The sequence below is a fragment of the Zootoca vivipara genome, chromosome 11, assembly GCF_963506605.1.
Source record: "Zootoca vivipara chromosome 11, rZooViv1.1, whole genome shotgun sequence".
In the NCBI taxonomy this organism is placed as follows: Eukaryota; Metazoa; Chordata; class Lepidosauria; order Squamata; family Lacertidae; genus Zootoca; species Zootoca vivipara.
Genome location: NC_083286.1, coordinates 11,346,836 through 11,367,892, shown reverse-complemented (window position 1 = coordinate 11,367,892; position 21,057 = coordinate 11,346,836). Strand labels below are relative to the sequence as shown.

The following is a 21,057-nucleotide window of genomic DNA, read 5'->3' as shown; positions in this document are numbered from 1 at the left end:
ATGGGGGGAGAATCTGTTTAAGAGAGGAAAAGGAAATTTGAGAATTGATTGGTGGTGGTGTGTTGTAAGTGGGTGGATTTTTCCCCCTACAGGAAGTGATTTGCAGCGTTCACTGAGCCTTTTGTTGAAAAGGGTCCTTCTCATTTGTGTGAGTCATGCTTTTGCTGTGAGAGACTTGGCAGCTCTGAGCAGGACTGGGATCGTTCTCTTGCACAGAAAACTATCGCTGCACCCAGCTTGACCATGGAACCTTAAGCAAAAATTCCCCCCTTTAAAAAAAAATCTTAACAATTTTATTATTGTTATTACTAGCCTGCCCTGTTGCCAAATGTTCACTATCCATCGCTGATATTCTGCATCACCTGCTATGTTAGCACAGGAGTTCCCTGGTTTGTCAGAACATATGCAGGGTTTGTGATAGAAGGGAATGCTTCAACGTACCAAATATAACCGCTTCAGGAATGATTCGGTGACATCGGTCGACGATCTTATCCATAACTTGTCCATGAACAGCAAGGTCTCATCAATTGGTCCAACGTCAACACCGTCGCCGTACCTGGTCTCTCCTGAGGTTCTCCAGAAGGACCAAGATGGACCCACCGCCATTTGCACTCTCATGCACAAAGTGTCCCACCTGAAACTCTCCCATTCAGGCAGCCTTTCGGGTATCAAGAACCTCTCATCTGCAGTGAAGGAGCTTGCTGTCTCCAAGTTGCAGGGGAGCTCGGCAGCAGAGGCTTCAGACAACACATGTAACCTTGCCTCTGCCACTCCGTCTTCTCAGCAGGACAAGAGCAAGATGAACACGGGGAAAAAAACATGGTCAGAGGAAATGGACCTGGGAGGCGAAGACTGGAATCAAGGGAACAATGTTGCCAGCAAAGTCTCCCAAGGGTGGCTTCATTCGAACGAGAAGATCCTGGGACCTGGAGTGACGTACATTGTGAAGGTTGGTCTGTTTCCTTTTCCATTCTATTGTTTTAATCAATTGGAGGGTAGTGGTAGGGGAAATTTTCTTATTTCAGCAGCCGAGTAGGCAGGCTGGAAGGTTTTCTCTTGGCACATTTCATTTCTGGGAGCACGGCAAAGATGGTTAAGAGCAGAAAGACGTTGTCAGAAATCTGCGTTAATTTGTTTTAATTAAGGAAGCGTGCATGCTGACTCGTTGGCAGTTAACATGATTTAAAACAGTGGGAAAGGAATATTTCTAAAGCAAAAGTCTTCGGTTTCCCTCTCCCCCAGAATAGGACAAATTTATTGTGCATCATGATTTCTCACATGTCGGGAGCAACCTTTAATAGAAGAAGCAAGAGTTTATGCATATTGAACCTGTGCTTATCCTTTGCAGTATTTCAAGCATGAAATATCTTCAGTGTGTGTGTCTGTTTCATTTGCAAATGTATGTGTGTGGTTTGGGTTTTTTGGTGGAGAAAAAACCCACAGCTTGCAGTATTTGTCATATTTAGCAAACCTGAATATTCTTTTTCCAATTGGTGCAGATAAAATGCAGTCCTGTTTCACATAGCAGCCTTTCAGCTACTTTTAACATTATTTCTTTTCAGTACGCTGATAGTTTAGGCGCAGAGCAAAAATCCCAGGGTATTTCTAGGCCAATATGGCTGAGACATATTTCAGTGTTCTTAAAAGTGTACTCTGACCAGGTAGAATGTAAGGCATTATGGTGAGACTGATGGCTTACGGTATTTTGTAGCAACTAGAGATGTCAATGTGAGCTCCGTTACCTGGTTGAAAAATCACTCTGTCAAACAATAAATTCTTTGCTGTGTAACTGTACTGATTTTCAGCAACATTAATTTGTTGTATCCTAAAGGACTAAGCAAAAATTTTATATACGGGGGAGAGAGAGAGAGAGAATGAGAGAGAGAGAGATAGCTCTGTTGCTTTCAAATGGGAAAGCTACAGTATTCCAAGTAGTGCTATAATGTGCAAACCTTTAACCTTAGTCCCACTGGTTGTAATTTTGTATTAAATATCTTGTTAAATACTTACCTTGACTGCACGCTTTTGGAAGACATGAGAGGTGTGGGGATTGTTTGACGATGGCAATTACAACAAGTGGGTTCATTAGGAAGCATCTCTAAAAAGGGCAATGTCCCCCCCCCATATTAAAATGACCCCAGCACATGAAGTGAAATAAGATCTTCATCGCTACCTTTCAGAACATATTGTGTGCTATTTGACGATGAGGGAGGCATGTAAGTTGACACTGTACTTCAGACTAGCTGTTCTCTGTCATCTCATACCTTAGAAGTATTTTGCTGCCCACAAAATTCACCTGATTCCAGAAACTTGTGCAATATTTGTGCTTTATGGTTGGCAAGATACGATTGCTAGTGGTGGCAGTCAGTGCGGTGGTAGTCCCTTTTCTAGAAAAAGAGGTGCCAGAGCTCACCATGAACTTCTCCCTTGTTCTCTTAGAATGGCAATGGCGTCCACCTGAGAGGTGCCGGAACTGAGCTCCTGTGAGCTCTGGCTGAAAAACAACCACTGGTAATAGTACCTTTGAGAGGATGGCTCCCACCCAGCTGTGGTTAGTGTAGGTTCTAAGCATGCATGTTGACTTACAGAACCTCGAAAAGGGTGATGGGTACCAGGCCACTGTCGGTAGACAGACGATGTGAATACAAGGGCTTATGGATTATGACACAATCACTTGAGAACTAAGAAGAAAACAAGAAATATATTTTTTCAAAAGTCACAACATTGATTCCAGGGATATATAAACTGTCAAATGTAAGTCATGTCATGATGACGTATTATATCTGACTCTTCAGCTACTACCGGTAGTGCAGCATTCATACACATGAGAATAGAAGTTCTCACGTTAAAAAACATTTTTGTATTTTAGGGATTCTGTCCAATCAAAATTTCAAAACCAGCACATAGGCAGGGTACACTGAAAGGGTAGTTCATTATTAACTATCAACACGGCTATAATTTTACAGGGGACAGAAAAACTACAAGTACTTTTGGTGGCTCCTGTCAGAAAGATATAAATTTTTGCCAAATAGATGGCAAACTCTTATCAACAATAGAAATGGTGAGAATTCAACATGATGCTCTGTCCTCGTCAAATAGGCTTTCATAATTCCTCGCCCGTCTCGTCCACCGTGCTTTATTTATAGACACAATCATAGTAGATTAAAAAGGTGGTCATTCTCTAAAACTTTTTAGTTGCTTTAGTCATATTACCCTGGCTTTTAAAACATTTTGAAAGATAGCTAGACTGTTTAGTATTTGATTTTGGATGGCCCTTGCAAAACAATTTAGAGTGGAAAGCTTAAAAATACAGATGTTATTCACCCACCCACCCATTTTCAAGGATAGGGGTATTCATACCAGTGTGGTAACAAGGTAGTGTAATAATATGCTTTTGGCTGAAACAGCATGCTTTCTTTGGCATTAACTGTTAGGAGTCATGGGTAGCTTGACTTCAGTTGGTCCACTAAAGAATTGAAAATTCATAGAAATTCTAAGAAATGGTGATGATAAAGAGTCTTGGCATTGTTGCTGAATATTGTGGGTACAGCATGGTTCTTTTGGGAGATGGAGACTGGAAGCTGGGGTTTAAAGGGTGGCAAATGGGAGGAATTAGGTAAAGGGAAAGTGTGATGTGCTGATGTTCCAGGTACAGAACAAATAAGGATGAGGAAGCTGAATTTCATGACCCTTCTAGTTCCCCTCTTCAAGCCTTTGATCCTGTGAAATGATAAGAGCTTTTACACTGTTGGCTTTCTACTTTCTCGGGAAAATCTTCCTTCGTTTCCAATATCTACTGATTCATTTCCACTATCTGCTAACGGTGTCAAAGTCAGTGCAAACGATACATAGCAAAATGAACCGGTTTTTTTTTATTATAATTGTGTAGTTCGACACACTAGTTCCCAACAATTCAGTGGTAAGAGGAACCCAAGCAATTCTAGAATTTTCTGATCAGACATTCAAAATGCATTGTGCAATGCAAGATGCTAGTTCATATGGTATACAGGGAAAAGGGAACAAGAGAAATCCACTTGTGGAATCAACCTTCTAGGCACCTAGTCAATGAAAATGAAAATGCTCATTTGAAGATACATCCACATCCCGGTGCTCGTGCAGACCAGATTATACAGGGTGGATGTGCTTTATGATGAAAATGGGGGTGTGCCACCAATTGTTATGTGTGAGGTTCCCTGTGACAGGACCTGAGCTGAAATTAAGATTTTTCTAATCACACGTATTGTATGAGACACATCTTTCTTTCAAATGAAGAATGGATAAAAATTAGCTTGGCATCTTATCTATTTATCGTGTGTGTGTGTGCGCTTTTTCTTGGGGGGGTATGCAGGGGTACGCATACACCTAAACATTTTGTAAATCTTTGTACTTTTGTCCATTTATTGTATTTATTTCCCCCGATTTGAACTATAAAATGGTGATTTTATTGAGTCAAAATTAGAGTACCCCTAAACATTTTTTTTTTTGAAAAAAGCAGTGTGTGTTTGTGCGTGTAACTTCCTGCTTTATTTCTTTCTTTTGGTGCAAATGAGATAAGCTAGAGATATTTTAAAACAAGTTACCTTCAGACCACTACACAGTTACCATAAGTGTACATACATCTTGCTGATTTCAGTGGTCCTGTAAGATGTTTGTGTTTTAATTAAAGAAAAGTGGGATTAAAAAAAGAGCCCTATGTCAAGCCGTCGACAAAATAAATAATCACATAACTACATAGGCTTGCAGCCTGAAGCTGGAATATATAATGATTAAGAACCAAGGTTTTTAAAAGCCTGACACATTGTTGAGACATTATACCACTTCTGAGGCAGGATATCATGTTGAAGGCAAATTCAAAGAAGAGAGATCCATATTAGCATACATTATGAACCATGCTGGAGAAGAAGTAGAAAAATTGCAATACCTGGTTTGCAATGATAATTGTTAGAAATTAGCATCCGGGCTGAGTTTTGAACTGAAGCAGAGTATTTTTCATTATCACTATCTCTGATTGTGACACATATTTTTTTTTATGTGGCATGAATATGTTAATCGGATGCTAAACATGTATGTTAACCATACTGAGCATCACTAGAAATGTTCTCTGTGATGCTCATTAGCAATGACAGAATCAGTGCACAAAACAGAGGCCAAATAATTATCCATTTAAATGGACACCTTTTTAGGTTGCAAGCAAAACAGCATTTAGGAGAAATTCACACTAAAATGCTGATGAATTTTCATGAAGACTTTTTTTTTTAAAAAAAGAAATCACAAACTGTTTTGGATATATGAAGATCTGAAGTTAAGATTGGAAAAATGAGAAACTGAGAGGAACCAAAAGTAACAGATTTTCCTATCACTACCAGTGACTATTTATACATTTTCTTTGACTTGCATCTTCTCACAGTCGGTTGGGGAGGATAGTCTCAGCTCACCCTAAAAGTTGTTGGACATGAATGTGGATTTACCGTAATCCTCTGTATTAATCCTCTGTATTGCTCTGTATTGTGAGATGTAGGTATTGTTGAACCACCCTTGGCCACTGTGCTATAAAATTCAATATACAGTATATGTAAGTGGACAATTTCCAAGGAATTTGTAAAATAAAAAGATTCCTTCAGTAGCACCTTAAAGACCAACTAAGTTTTTATTTTGGTATGAGCTTTTGTGTGCATGCACACTTCTTCAGATACAAGGAATTTGTATTTGACTTCAAAAGTGGCAGCTTACTCACAATGAAGGGATTGGTAAAAAGGAAGCTGAAAAGAATGGCCAGAGGGCTACATCTCTCCATAAAGTCTTCTTCTTCTTTGGCAATCACTTGTAGCCGAGTAAGATTGTCTTCCATGAACATGGTCTTAACAACGAGTCCGTAAGTGACTGTGGAGGCCAATTCTGGATCCATACGTCCTTCCACAGTGGGGGACATTGGTTTCCAGGCGGGAGTTGATCACAGTGAGGGTTTGCCAAGCGTGCCTTCCTCTTAGCACACTTCTCCCTTTCGTCCTGAGTTTGAGTGTCTTCAAAGCCCACGACACCTTTGATAAAGGCTGTTCTCCAATTGGAGCCCTCGCAGGCCAGTGTTTCCCAGTTGTCGGTGTTTGTACTACATTTTTAAAGATTTGCCTTGAGAGAGTCTTTAAACCTCTTTAAACCAATACTCTCCATAAAGTATTGGGGATGGGGTTATTCAAAATCATAATAATAAAAGCTCAGGTAGAATGTGTACTGTACCTGTGTTAGGAAATGTGCCCTCCAGGAGGGATGATTGAATCAGTCTATTTCAGTTTCTTTCAGTTTCTTAGATCTCAAATTCCATTCAGTTTGCCTATATATACATCCACATAAAATTTTTGCCTATATATATATATATATATATATATATATATATATATATATCCATCCACATACAAATTCATTGGGATTTTAGTGCAATTTTTGCCTAATGTACACATTTTTGCAAAGTAAATTTCCCTTCTTTGTAATGCATTTTTGTATGCTGTTTTCAGGACTATGTGCATTTTTTATGCACACCTTCCATTAGTCTATGCACTTTTGCATACATCACTTGACTGGAGAAATACACTGCAGCATGCAAGGAAGTATGACTTTCAAGAGAACGGTGTGTTTCAATTTATGTCTTGTTTCAGAAAGCAGGAATTAGGTAGATTCATTTTTAGGTATGAACTGAATTGAATTTCTCCCCAACCCTGCTCTGCAGTCCAAGAGGACACCAACAGAGTCAAGGAAGCTATTGTAGGAATGAAGGCTTCCTTCAGAAAATCAATGTCTTGCCCAGAACATAGAATCATAGAATTGTAGAGTTGGAAGGAACCTCAAGGGCCATCTAGTCCAACCCCCTGCAATGCAGGAATCTCAACTACATCACAAACACAAACTTTGGGGAAATTGGCCGAAGCAGACAATAAGGGATGGGGGAGAATTTGAGGAACATATTGCTTAAAACATGAAGACCAACAATTTTTTTAAAAAAATATTTAAATACATGAGGGGTGGGTCTACACATAGGAGAACTAACCTTCACTATAAATAAGTCGGAAATTAAATCACTATAACAATTATAGTATGACATAATTAATGATATATATTTATTTGATTTATTTTTTGTAGTTAAAAAACTGAAGAAGACCAAACCGAAACAGTATGATTACATTGGATCACTGTCTCGCATGTTGTTACAGTTTACAATAGATTAAAAACAGATATATTTCGCCCGTGGAATTGGTCGACGTGTTGCCTCCTTTTGTTTGGTATCAATTCTATGTCGGGCTTCATCAGATTTCCAACTTTTGTCAGTCGGGCTTGACCAGATGACATCCATTCATGCCTCATCTTTCACACACGGTCTTTGAAAGGTTTATTTAAACACACATCTAGGGGCTGCAATACAGATGTAAGCCCACCTGGAATAATGGCCAAAGTAACTTGAGAAGACTTTGCCAATTTTTTTATGCCATCAGATGTGTGGGCTCTGAACATATCCCAAACTAGCAATGATCTCTTTTCAGTATCTCCAATAGCCCTTGCACCTCATTCCATACGGTTCAGAAGGCTTCTCCACTCTCTAGAGATGCTTTGCAAGGCTTTGCAAAGAGGGATGGGAATAGTTGTTACTGCAAACCATTTGCATGTCTCTTCTACACAGATGGTTTTGCCGATTGTCTCTTTGGTTAATTCTTGCTACGGTCCTCTTAAGGTAGGTCAATTGGTCCAAGTCTACCCCCAACTTCCTTAAGTGACCTGGACACGAGATCCAAACTACTGTACTTTGAACTGATGCACAAAGGAATGTTGCACGTGCTTGCCTTGTCCGCCTCTATTCTCTCATCTCTTTTGCATCGCAACTATTTGTCCAATAGTTGCTATTATGGTTTTGCTATCACTTATTTATAGTGCATTCTTAAGAAGTGTTTGAAGTGCAATGCTACACGTTACCGCCTCAGACATCGATCAGGCAATTAATTGCAAACAGTTTTTGTGCTATTTAAAGGGGAGCCTAAAATAACACACACTGACTCATAGCTACGCAGTAGAATTCAAAAATATGTCCTGGTTTCTATGCACAGTGTATAAAACAATGCATCCTGGTGTTTGTGTATGGGAACTTGGGTTTTTTTGGTTGTTTTTTTGGTATTATCTTGTGATAGGTGAAGCACAATATTTAAGTACGTACAAATTTGTTTCATTTTTTTTAAAACACACACACCCGTTTCTGCTGTAGCATTCAGTAAAACCATTTCCTTTCTCTGCTGTGCTAATCAAATCAGTTCTGGTATCCCTTTCTTTAGCTTTGGCTGTTACAGCAATAATTCTTTACTACGTACACATATTGCTTTGCATTCTTTCTCTTGAGCCTGTTCTAGCTTCACTCTTCCAAGGCTTCATCCTGTCCAAGGCTGCCCTGTGATTCCAAGGCTGGATACGGATTTGACGTGGCATCAGTGCTGGGCTGTGCGCTTGAGCCGCCGGACTGTGCTCCCTGGAGCAGCGATCTGAGCAATGACCCAATTAGTTAAAAGCTATATTTATTTAAAAGAACCAAACAGACAAAGGGTTGATCGCAAGCATTGCAAAATGCCAGGGGGAAAAAAAAAAAGCTCCAATGCACTGGGGGAGGCAGGGGAACAACGTGTGTGCGTTGTGGGGATTGATTTTTTTTTTTTGAAGTCATTTCTGGAATTGAATTCATCCATTAAAGAGTACCATTTGTCCTCTCAGCCCAGTTTACCACTAGCGTTGCCCCTAAACGTCCTTGATAAGCAACAGAGGGGGAATCGTCGCATCAACATTGGCTGTGCCGAAATGGCTTCTGATGCCATGCAACAAAATCCGATAGGGTTCTGCCAACGCCTTACCTCTTTACTGGGCATCTGTTTTAAAGAGTTTGCATGATGTTGGTGCAACTGCATCAGGGCAGGAACAAAGTGTCAGTAACAGATCCAATGAAAAACTAGGAACTGTGGTATTAGGTCCATGGTGGGACCGTTGTGACTGGTCCTACGTAGATGTTTCAGCGGCAGAACGGTGTTCATAGCTTTGGGACTCAGCTGGCAAGTTGATGTAATTAGATGTACCTCACAGGAGAAGAGTAAAAGCATATACAGTGGTAACTCGGGTTACAAACGCTTCAGGTTACAAACTCCACTAACCCGGAAGTAGTACCTCGGGTTAAGAACTTTGCCGCAGGATGAGAACGGAAATCGTGTGCTGGCGACGCTGCGGAAGGGAGTCCCCATTAGCAAAAGCGTGCCTCAGGTTAAAAACAGTTTCAGGTTAAGAACGGACCTCCGGAACAAATTAAGTTCGTAACCCGAGATACCACTGTAGTTTAAGCTATAAGACATTCTTACTTGATTTTCTCCCTCTCTTCTTCACATTTTCCATCCTCTCATTCCTATTCAATGTATTTTCCATGTGAGTCAATTGTCTCGGATATTTGTACGTACATACAGTAATCCTCTTTCCAGTACTTTGTTTCTTTTGTCTTACTTTATATCTGTTTTTGGTTTGCTTGTTTTTACATTGTATCACAATACCGAAAGCCCTAATACAAGCAATTACGAAAAGAACAGTAGACAGAAAATTAAAATAACCTGAAAACATTTCAATGCCATGTCATTTGATTGTAGCAGTTGCTGTTTTTCTGAGTTGACACTACAGCCAAAGCATAACATTCTTGTTGGCTTTTGAACAGTAAAGTACGTAGCAATAAACAATTGCAATTCCGTTTTCAGTTTAATGGGGATTTATGGAGGGAAATTCTTGCCGGGTGGTGCTTTATGTTTTTAGAATTTTTCATCCCATCTCTTTTGCCTCCTCCTTTTCTTTTTAAATCCGGGACAGGGCACATACTCAAGCACGGTCTATAATGAGAAATGGCCATTAGAGGGGTATTGATTTGTTAGAACAATTTCCAGAGGGGAAGCCATGCCAGTTTGTTGCAGCAATGACAACAGTCTTTTGGCACCTTAAAGGCTGACAAATTTATTACAGGATAAGTCTGCACGAGCCAGAGTCCACTCCATCTGATGAATTGGACTCCAGTCCACAAAAGGTTACACCATAGTATATACTGTATATATATATAGGCTTTTAAGGTGCCACAAAAATCTTCATTGTTTTGTTTCTTCCTTTGGTCACTCTTTCATGAGATATTATAGCATTGAGCACTATATTAATATTACTCTAATACTCTTAAGAACAATATTAAATACTGAATTTCTACAGTTGCACCCTTGCACCTACAAATATACACCTACTGATGTGTTTTATGTAGGAAGAGAATAACCATTGTTTATTAGTACTTCAGAGGGTGTTAATAGCCTCCAAAGGAGGCCTGATTCAGATTGCTTAGTTTTAACCTTTTCCCCTGCAAAATTTCCTATAATAACCTCTGCTCCTGCTTCAGCTGTTATTCGCCACATTGAACAAAACATATGACACCTATTTGTGTCCCCTCCGCCGCTTCTGGGGCAAATAGAAGCTTTAGGGGAGCACTCTGATTGGAAAAAAAAGTAGATGGAGGGGAAAGTTTAACCCTCCTCTCCCACATCCACAGTCTCAAGCCTACTCAAATATGTAATTCTATTTTTTAAAATGTTTACTTATAAAACTGTTGGTTTTATTTATATGCTGAGAGGGTTATTAAGTCTTGCTGTTTTTAAAGTATGTTGGTCTTATAGCCGTTTAATGTGAACCCACACCCCACCCTTGCTTTTCAGTAGCCACATTTCGGCTTGCAACCCTTTCTGCGCTCACTGTCTGAATTCACTATTCGAAAGAGTGATGTGTGCACGGACACAATATGTTCGTGCAATAACACCTATTTACCACAGACAGTTTCATGCTGTGATTTACAAGAAGGAGCTGTGACTGGCTCCGACCACCTGCTGCAGGAAAATCTTTTGCCAACATGCAGTGGGTGAAGTGGATCTTGGTATTTTTAAATGTTTTGCACATTGCCATTGGGTTGTTGTTGTTTTTTTTAAAATGAATCACATTGATTAACTTGTGCCATGCAGTTTGATGTATTATAATGAGCACTATCTATGGCTCAGGAAATGAACAAATATAAACTTTAATGTGCTAACCTTGCTTTTCTTATTATCTGTCTGAATTGATTTGCTAAAATTTAGCAGCTTGCAGCAAGCCTCCCAGTTTTCATTTAAAGAATTGCTTTTTTTGCCTATATATATATATATATGTATACACACACACACACACACACACACACACATACAGAGAGAGAGAGATTGAGATTGAGATCATAACCTAAAGGACAGTATCTGTTTTGTTCAAGTAGTCTTGGCTCGTTTAAAATGAGGTGGCGAAGAAATTGTGACCGTAATGTGCATCTTGCTTCTGAAAATTGAATTGAAAATGGGTAATGGCAATGGACACAGTCTAGGGGTGTTTCTAGAATCTAGACCAGGGGTCCCCAAACATACCTGGCTTTGGGCCGGATGCCCGCCACGCCGATTGTGTGGTGGGCTGGAGGTTGGGGGAGCGTGCGTGGGAGTGCGCAGCTGTGCGCGCCCATGCGCATGCGCAAACGCTATTTCTGGCACACTCCCGAAAATAGCTTGTGCGCATGTGCAGAAGCCTCCTCTGACCCAGAAGTACACCGGAAATGACACTTGCATGTGCGCACAAGCTATTTCCGTCGCTTTTCCGGGTCGGAAGTCGGCAGCCACGCCACACCACGCCGGTAAGAGCGGGCGGTGGCAGCGGGCGGTGGGGGTCCCCGGGGGCAGTATGTGGCCCCCGGGCCGTAGTCTGGAGACCGCTGATCTAGACAATCTCTATTTTGTGAATTCAATCACATACAGTACCAGCAAATTTCAGCTGTGGCATTCCAGCTGATCAGGAGGAATTTTGCAACAAACCCACTTCCTAAGAAGATTAGGCTTTTGGCGATAAGGAAAGTGATGGGAAAATGCACTGGAAAATGTCAGATAACACTTGCTTTCTGTCCTCTCTGCAAACAAATCATAATAAAGGCACAGTAAATAATATCATAAAATCATAATAAAGGCACACTTCACCCTCCTTCCAGTTAAATCAGAATGAATGCTCGATAAACAGGTCATCTAGACCATTTGCTTTTTCTTCTCTGAAGGTGAAGAGAGCTTCCATAGAGGGGCTTAATTGAGATATTGCAAATGAGTTATTGGCAGCATTTTTTTACTTATTGAATCCCCAGCTTGGAAGGGTGAATCCAGATTAAACAGGAAAGGGTGGGATTTGGGCTGGCATTTTGAAGTCAATGGCATCATATGGACATTGCAAAAACATGCATGCCTGATGAACACTGATCCCACAAGGAAACCTGTAGTAGAACTTCCCACTTCATTTTATTATTATTATTTTATTTATGATTCTCAGTTTAATAGATCTCAATAAATTTACAATCATTTTAACATTTCAAAAAGCAACTTCCTTCCCCCTCTCTCTGCGGTTCCTTAAATTTGTTTTTTATATTTTCTGCATATTCCAAATTAACTTAAATTACTCATTTTTTCATCTACTTTAAATATATACTCTTATAAAACTGCAGGTTATTACCTGCCAGTGTTCTTATCTATTTATAGTTTATTTGTAGATATTCAATAAACCATTTCCATTCTTTTATAAAAAGGTTTTTTTTAAAAAAAAAAAAATCTTATTTTTCCACTATGTTTTGCCATTTCTGCATATTCCGTAAGTCCTTGTATCCATTCTTCTTCTTTTTATTTTTGGGCAAGTAACGCGGGTGGTGCTGTGGGTTAAACTACTGAGCCTAGGGCTTGCCGATCAGAAGGTCGGCGGTTCGAATCCCCGCGACAGGGTGAGCTCCCGTTGCTTGATCCCTGCTCCTACCAACCTAGCAGTTCGAAAGCATGTCAAAGTGCAAGTAGATAAATAGGTACCGCTCTGGCAGGAAGGTAACCGTGTTTCCATGCGCTGCTCTGGTTCACCAGAAGCAGTTTAGTCATGCTGGCCACATGACTGGAAGCTGTACGTCGGCTCCCTCGGCCAATAAAGCGAGATGAGTGCCGCAACCCCAGAGTCGGTCATGACTGGACCTAATGGTCAGGGGTCCCTTTACATTTACCTTAACATTCTACAGTGACTACAGAGGACTTCCCATTTCAGCTTAGTAAATCAATATGTCCAGAAGTTAGGGTTGCCTCTGGCAATCCTATCACAACGAGACTGCTCAATGTGACCTAGGATGTTCATAGTATATGTTGAGAATGCTCTTAGTAGAAGAAGGGCAAGATGGCAACTAAATTTCCTCCCCCCCCCCCCCCAGAGCCACAGAACTGGTGAAAAGCTGCAATGAGCATCCAAGGTGGATCTGGATTTGAGACTTTTTACCGCAGAGCTCTTGATTTTTTATTTCTTAAATGGCAGATTAATAGTACAGCTTCCTTTCCGAAGCAAATGTTTAGCCTACCAGCTTTACACTAGTTCAAACTATTCTGTTAACTATTAAAGAAATTTAATGCCTTTCTCTTGTTTGTCATCCACGCCCCCCTGAGATTGAAGAATTAGATTAAATTGCAGCCTTAAATCTGTATGACTGCTTGTCATTCTCCGGTGCTCAAATCTCACCCATTAGAACATAATTCAGATACGGGAACTGCATATTAAGAGATCTTCTTTCACACATGAATATATCTGAAAACACACATATTCATATCTTTCCCTCATGTGCAATTAACACCCTGGATTATTATTATTTTAAATGAAGCCATTTTTGTGTCATCACATTGCTGTACAAGTAATCAGTTCAACATGAATAAATCTTGGCAAGTTTTGGAAGGCAGGCTCCTCTTTCCCAGCTAAAACTATTACAATGTGACGCTGAGACAGATTGCCATGAATTCAAATCTCCCTAAGTAAGAAATTTCTAATTTTGCAGGCTTATTTTTAGAATAGTTAATAGAGGGCTGGCTGTCAACCAGCATTTTCAGGGATTTTCTGCGCCAGGATTAAATGCAGATGACTTTGCTGCTCGCATCATCAAAATGTACACCTCTGACCAGACGTTGCGTAGAATCTCGAGGGGATGGGGTGTTACATTTTTGTTCGTGAAATATTTCTAAGGTCGCATTGCAGCACCTTTATTTTTTATACTTCATTTAAACTGTCATTTCAGCATCTGCTGGGTGGGTGATAGGGATCGGGGGACTCTTAGCAAAGGTTATATGGGTAATATTTAAGATTAATTGCAGGGGGGGGGAAGTGGCTGAGAAGTTCCTGACCCATGCCTGAGTCCAGTTTCTGTTTGCTGGCCTTCCACCAGTTGTCATTTATACAATGTCAGGTGGTTGTCCATATATATCTATATCTATCTATCTATCTATCTATCTATCTATCTATCTAATCCACATTGGTGGGTGATTGATTAGGGGTTGCAACTCGCAGTTCATGGGCCTGTTCTGCCCAACCCGCTACTGCAAAATTATCTGTCCTCCAAGGACCAAACAATTTTGGCAGCAGCAGCTAAAAACAGGGTGGGAGTGGGTGGGTGGGACTTGTTGTGGTGGCAAACAAAACGCAACACAAGGCAGTAATTTCCTGGGGTAGACACAGAACAGAAGCAGGAGCCCCCTTTTATTGAGATTTCGTTACAAAGTAAATGATTAACCAACAGTGCAGTCTTCCTCCAATGACAGCCAGGACATCCCAGAAAAGGTGGTACTTCCCTACATGTCACATCCTGCCAACACCCAAATTTTCCTCCATAAGGGAAGTACCTGATCCTCATGTATCCCTCAGACACCCCCCCCTGTCACATGTGCACTCTTTACACATCCCCCTCCTCTTAATCTTGTGACCACTGGTAGTTTTCCAAAACCTCCTCTCCATTCCATTGTTTCCCTCCCGACCTGGGTTCAGCCTTTCTGGCTTGGACCTGCTTCCCCTGACACAACTTGCCCATACCAGTTCCATCCTGTTTTCCCCACCTCTGTCCAGTCCTGTGGTGACCTGCTGCCCTGCTCTGTCCCAATGACCCAACCTACAGATGCGTGTGTGCCAATGTGGCTTGCCAGCATTGTACGCGATAACAACCTTTTACATTTGACAGCTCTATTTGCCAGGCTTGATGCGGCTTGCCGACATCAACACCAGGATCACTCCCACAGGGACTTAAGTAGGCACTGTGCTGGTTGGACAGAGTCTGGTGCTTTGGTAGGGGTGCAAATTGCCCTCTTCCTGATCACTGAGTCAATTGTCTGATGTGTGCAGAGAGGGCGATACTCCTCCTTTGCAACTGGATGAGCTGAAGAGGGAGGACTGTCTGCTTGTGTGTGTGTGTGTGTGTGTGTGTTCTCTGTGTGTGCATGCAGGAATGTGTGTGAGAAAGTTGGGTGGGCTCACCCCTGCATTACACTACCTCCCGTGTAGATCTGCTGCATTTTACAGGGCTGAGCGTGTTTAGAGAGTTCATAACTCCGGCTGCATGTGATGGAGGTAAATCTGTGTTCTGTACATAACAGCAGGACCTGCGGTCTAATTTTTACAGCAGAAGGTCAAGAGAAGTGCCCAGAAGCTGCTGCTTTCCTCGCTGGCCTCTTGGTGCCAGAGTGAACTTGGAGGAGAGAGAAGCTGCGAGGAGGGAAGTTGCAGAGGGGAGTTTCGCTCCTCACCTCTGTGCCTCCTCTGATTTAACAATCCAATTCCCAGCTCTCTACTTGAGTTCTTGCTTAACCAGATTTGGGTGAACCCTACGCTACTTTTCCTTGAGTATCTGGTGTAAAGCTGGAAAGTGGGGAATCCAAGGACGCCTTAGGAACCTAGAACAGAATGGAATGAACCAGAGGTTTCTAGCATGTCTTATGCAAACAGCAAAAGAACAGTTCCATTGTCTCACTGGGTTAAAGCTGACCAAAAGTCCAGAGGCAGCATTATTATAATTTACGATGGGGTGGAAGATTCGCAGGCTATGAAGGACATGCTCACAAATCTATTGACAGCTGCGCGAATTATAGCCAGGAAGTGGAAGGGGCAAGCAAAATATAAAATGGAAGAATGGTATAATGGGTTTGATGGATTTCTGTATTTTAATGTTTGATGTATCTCTGTATTTTAGAATTTCTGTTTTGTTGGAAGCCGCCCAGAGTGGCTGGGGGAACCCGGCCAGATGGGCGGGGTATAAATAAATTATTATTATTATTATTATTATTATTATTATTATTATTATTATTATTATAAAGAGGTGTGGGATATAGCTATTAATGATAAATTAACATGTGCCATTAAGGTAAGATGGGGAATATGCAGGGGAAATGATTTTGAGGAGATACGGAAGGTGTTTGTAGAATTTGTACTGTTAAAACGGAAAGGGGTCAAACCATTGCAAAAGGTGTTGAAATTTTGGGAGGTTGGATAGTTACAATGGAATGGTCTTGGTGGTGGGGTGCACATTTTTATTCTTATTAATTTAAGATTACTTGGTCCAAAAAACAAAAAGCACATCACTAAAAAATAAATAAAGAACAGTTCCATTGTAAAGAGCTGTTTCTTGTGAAAACGATTCCGCTGCACAAATAAATAGATCCAGTTGCGCACTCTTCTTCAACCCTCCAAAGAGATGTTTTGCTTTTTGTAGATGAAGCAGCTTGATCTCTCTGTGTCAAGTGAGGAAGGGCCTCCCTTGTCCATTCTTCTTCTTCTTTGGCGATCACTCATAGCCGAGTAAGATTGTCTTCCATAAACACGGTTTTTTTTTTTTTTTTATAATTATTTTTATTAAAGATTTTCTTAGATTACAAAGGTAGTGCAATGTCTCGGTTTTTTTTTTTTCATGCATCATTTTTACACATCAATTTTTAACTTGTTGAGACATTATGAGGAAGGGGGGAAAGGGGGGGAAAGAGGTAGGTGGGACGGTTTTAACAATGAGTCCGTAAGTGACTGTGGAGGCCAATTCTGGATCCACATGTCCTTCCACAGTGCGGACATTGGTTTCCGGGCGAGTGCTGATCACGGTGTGGATTTGCCAAGCGTGCCTTCCTCTTAGCATGTTTCTCCCTTGCGTCCTGAGTTCGAGTGTCTTCAAAGCCCATGACACCTTTGGTAAAGGCTGTTCTCCAATTGGAGCGCTCGCAGGCCAGTGTTTCCCAGTTGTCAGTGTTTATACTACATTTTTTAAGATTTGAGAGAGTCTTTAAACCTGTTTTGTTGACCACCAGCATTACGCATTCCATTTTAAAGTTTGGAATAGAGTACAGTCATACCTCGGTTTAAGTATGCCTCGGTTTGCGTATTTTCAGTTTAAGTACTCTGCAGACCTGTCTGGAACGGATTAATCCACTTTCCATTACTTTCAATGGGAAAGTTCGCTTCAGGTTAAGTACGCTTCAGGTTAAATACGGACTTCCGGAACCAATTACACTCATACCTCGGGTTATGTACGCTTCAGGTTGAGTACTCTGTGGACCCATCTGGAACAGATTAATCCACCTTCCATTACTTTCAATGGGAAAGTTCACTTCAGGTTAAGAACGCTTCAGTTTAAGTACTCCACGGACCATCTGGAATGGATTAATCCACTTTCCTTTACTTTCAATGGGAAAATTCGCTTCAGGTTAAGTACGCTTCAGGTTAAGTACAGACTTCCGGAACCAGTTGTGTTTGTAAAGCAAGGTACCACTGTAGTTGCTTTGGAAGACGATCATCAGGCATCCGCACAACATGACCAGTCCAATGAAGTTGATGTTGAAGAATCATTGCTTCAACACTGGTGATCTTTACTTCATCCAGTACACTGATATTAGTTCGCCTGTCTTCCCAAGTGATGCATCCATGTAAGAACCTGGTGGGTGGGAACAGTTTCTGCATCAATAAAGGGCTGTGATTTTCCTCCCTTCTATTATTATTATTATTATTATTATTATTATTATTATTATTATTATTGTTGTTGTTGTTGTTGTTGTTTAGTCGTTTAGTCGTGTCCGACTCTTCGTGACCCCATGGACCATAGCACGCCAGGCACTCCTGTCTTGCACTGCCTCCCGCAGTTTGGTCAAACTCATGTTCGTAGCTTCGAGAACACTGTCCAACCATCTTGTCCTCTGTCGTCCCCTTCTCCTAGTGCCCTCAATCTTTCCCAACATCAGGGTCTTTTCCAAGGATTCTTCTCTTCTCATGAGGTGGCCAAAGTATTGGAGCCTCAGCTCCAATACTAATAATAATAATAATAATTATTATTAATTTTAATATTGTCCATATTGTGGGGACTATTATACTATACTTTTATTTGTTTTATCAGTTTGTGTGGGGACTCTTGCTTGGTGAAAATGAGACATATAAGAACATGCAGAAATAAAGCTAAATAAATTCCTATGTGTGCCCCATTCTCCCATCTGTTTGTGTGCACTTGTGGGAGGAAATGATTTGTGCTTTTGTTTTGCATTTTAAAATGCCTGTTATAAAGCTTTCTCACTTATGCTTATTTACAACTTTCTTCTCCTTCCTGTAGTACTTGGGATGTATAGAGGTCTTGCGTTCCATGAGATCCCTTGACTTCAATACTAGAACACAGATTACAAGGTAATACGAGATGATGTATTGCAAATACTTTTCTGCACCTATCTTTTGAACTACCTTGCATAAGTACGTACCATCTGAAGAAGAACAAAAGCAGAAAAGTATATGTGCGTTTCTTTTCACACTTGAATAAAAGCAGGACATTCCTGTGGGCTGGGCAGGGGGCTGCCTCTTGTGGTTGCACCAACTGAAGTAGCTGCTTCACTCAGCCTTAGCTGTGGGCAGCTCTGAATATGCTAAAACTTCACAATTCCCTAAGAAAATTAGCGAGATTGGTTGCCCTGCTTTTCTTACTTTTAACATACTCGATACAGCCTATGATAGTGTAATATTTGATAGTGTAATTGAAATACAGTGGAACCTCGGTTTATGAACACCTCGGTTTATGAATTTTCGGTTTACGAACGCCGCAGACCCATCTGGAACGGATTAATTCATTTTCCATTACTTTCAATGGGAAAGTTCGCTTCAGTTTATGAACGCTTCAGTTTATGAACAGACTTCCGGAACCAATTACACCCATGCTTCAGTTTATGAACGCTTCAGTTTAAGTACTCTGCGGACCCGTCTGGAACGGATTAATCCACTTTCCATTACTTTCAATGGGAAAGTTTGCTTCAGTTTATGAACGCTTCAGTTTAAGTACTCCGTGGACTGTCTGGAACAGATTAATCCACTTTCCATTACTTTCAATGGGAAAGTTCGCTTCAGTTTATGAACAGACTTCCAGAACCAATTGTGTTCATAAACCGAGGTACCACTGTAGTGTCATATTTCAAATGCAAATTTGGGTTTGCTATGAGCATCAGAGTGCTTTAGTCCATTTGCAGACTTCCCAGTAGATCATTACTTGAATGCCATCATGAGTAACCAAACCTTATGTTTCTGGCACCATGAAGCCATTTGCTATCTAATGTTCTTTTCTGTCTGTCCAGGGAAGCGATCAGCCTTGTTTGTGAAGCTGTGCCGGCAGCCAAAGGAGCCTTTAAAAAAAGAAAGGTATTTCCCTTGTGATCATATTATCTCATATTGGGACCAAATGGGATGTGACATTAAATCCATGTTTGCATTTTATATGTACAATTTTTGTCCTTTGAATTGCTGCCATGGGAGGACCCAAGCAGTACTGTGCCCATGGCAAAGGCACTTCATCCTTTACCTGTGTACCAAAAACACACATACAAGTACAAATACGGACGCTCCTTTTGGGGTCAACAAAGATTATTCCACTGGCCCTTCCCTAAATAATTTATTTGAGTGAGATGTTTCACTGATATCCTACATTAGCAGTGGGTAGGGCAGAGCTACTGGGGCGACTGCTCTGGGTGCAGAATTTTTTGGGGGAATGTTCAGGGTGGCAGGAGAGGATATATTGTTTATTAATATCTTTCCTAACTTGCGCTAGCAAGTTCCTTCATGTAGCAGAGTTACATTCCCCTTTCTTACATGCACAGCAAATAGCTTGTAGCAGGCTCATGTGAGCCTCTCACTATTATACAGTTCAGTCTGACTCAGATTGAATTGCAAGTTCCTGGTAAATTCCCTTTAATCCCTTTTAAAAGGATAAAGACACGGCAGTCTTATTCAAAGTCAATAAAAGAAGTTTACTCACAACAGCTCACACTTGGATTCCTGAAGGCAGACTTAGTTACAAACATGTACATGTGGATCTATCCCACATGAGGGATAATTCCAGTGCTTCTGCTAACTGGCAGCTAGCAGAGCATTCCTAGCCGAGAAGCTGGTTGAACGAAGAAGGAAGTGAAAGAGAGAGAGAGAGTGCTGCATGACTTGTCCTTTTGTTACCTGGTCAGGTAAGGTCATGCCCACCTCTAGTCACATGCAAGGGAAGGATGCCCCAGTCCAGGAGGAATAGGAAGTTTCGACTGGCTGGACCCAGGGGCGTACGAAGGGGGGGGCGGTGCCTGGAAGAATAACCCAAACATCATGAACCTTCCGCCTGCTTCTTTCACACAGAGAAGCTTCCAGAACCCTCTTGAATTAAGCAGAATAGGAAAGATCTCTACATATCAAATCAATACTTTGTGCACTAAGAAAATCAAACTGACAAACCCCTCCTTGAATGACACAGGAGGACACCCCCCTCTGTCATTTAAAGACCAAAATTATATATCAAACACTTGCTTATACTCATGTCACATCAAGTTTGGCCATAAGAATAGTAGATAAGTTGCCATGGCTTATGCCAGTTAGAAAGTTGTGCAGCCTTCAAATGATGTGCTGTAGTTCTGTTTTCAAACAAAAGTTGTGTGAATCGGAATGGGAAGCCCTGTCCTCTTCTTAGGAACGCATCTTAGATTCCACCACCGTACTCCCTTTTAGTCCAAAGTATTATTTATTATAATAGTTACTTCTGTTTTTACGTCCACTCTGTCCTTTGTCCGACAGACCACTGGGTAGTTTGCAGACCAATCCATCGAATACCGGTATAACATCTCATGAATGAGCTTAAAATCTACAGCAGCAAAAACCAAA

At 41.0% G+C, this 21,057-nt stretch overlaps 1 protein-coding gene across 1 annotated transcript in view; it reads left to right on the top strand.

Moving 5' to 3' along the window:
- The first annotated feature begins 394 nt into the window (after positions 1-394).
- Positions 395-21,057, top strand: part of SHC3 (SHC adaptor protein 3) — a 52,405-nt gene continuing 31,742 nt past the window's right edge. The window contains exons 1-3 of the mRNA XM_060280121.1: positions 395-949; positions 18,494-18,564; positions 19,497-19,560. Of these exons, the coding sequence (XP_060136104.1) occupies positions 428-949; positions 18,494-18,564; positions 19,497-19,560 (657 nt within the window). The 5' untranslated portion in view covers positions 395-427. The remainder of the gene's footprint in view (positions 950-18,493; positions 18,565-19,496; positions 19,561-21,057) is intronic.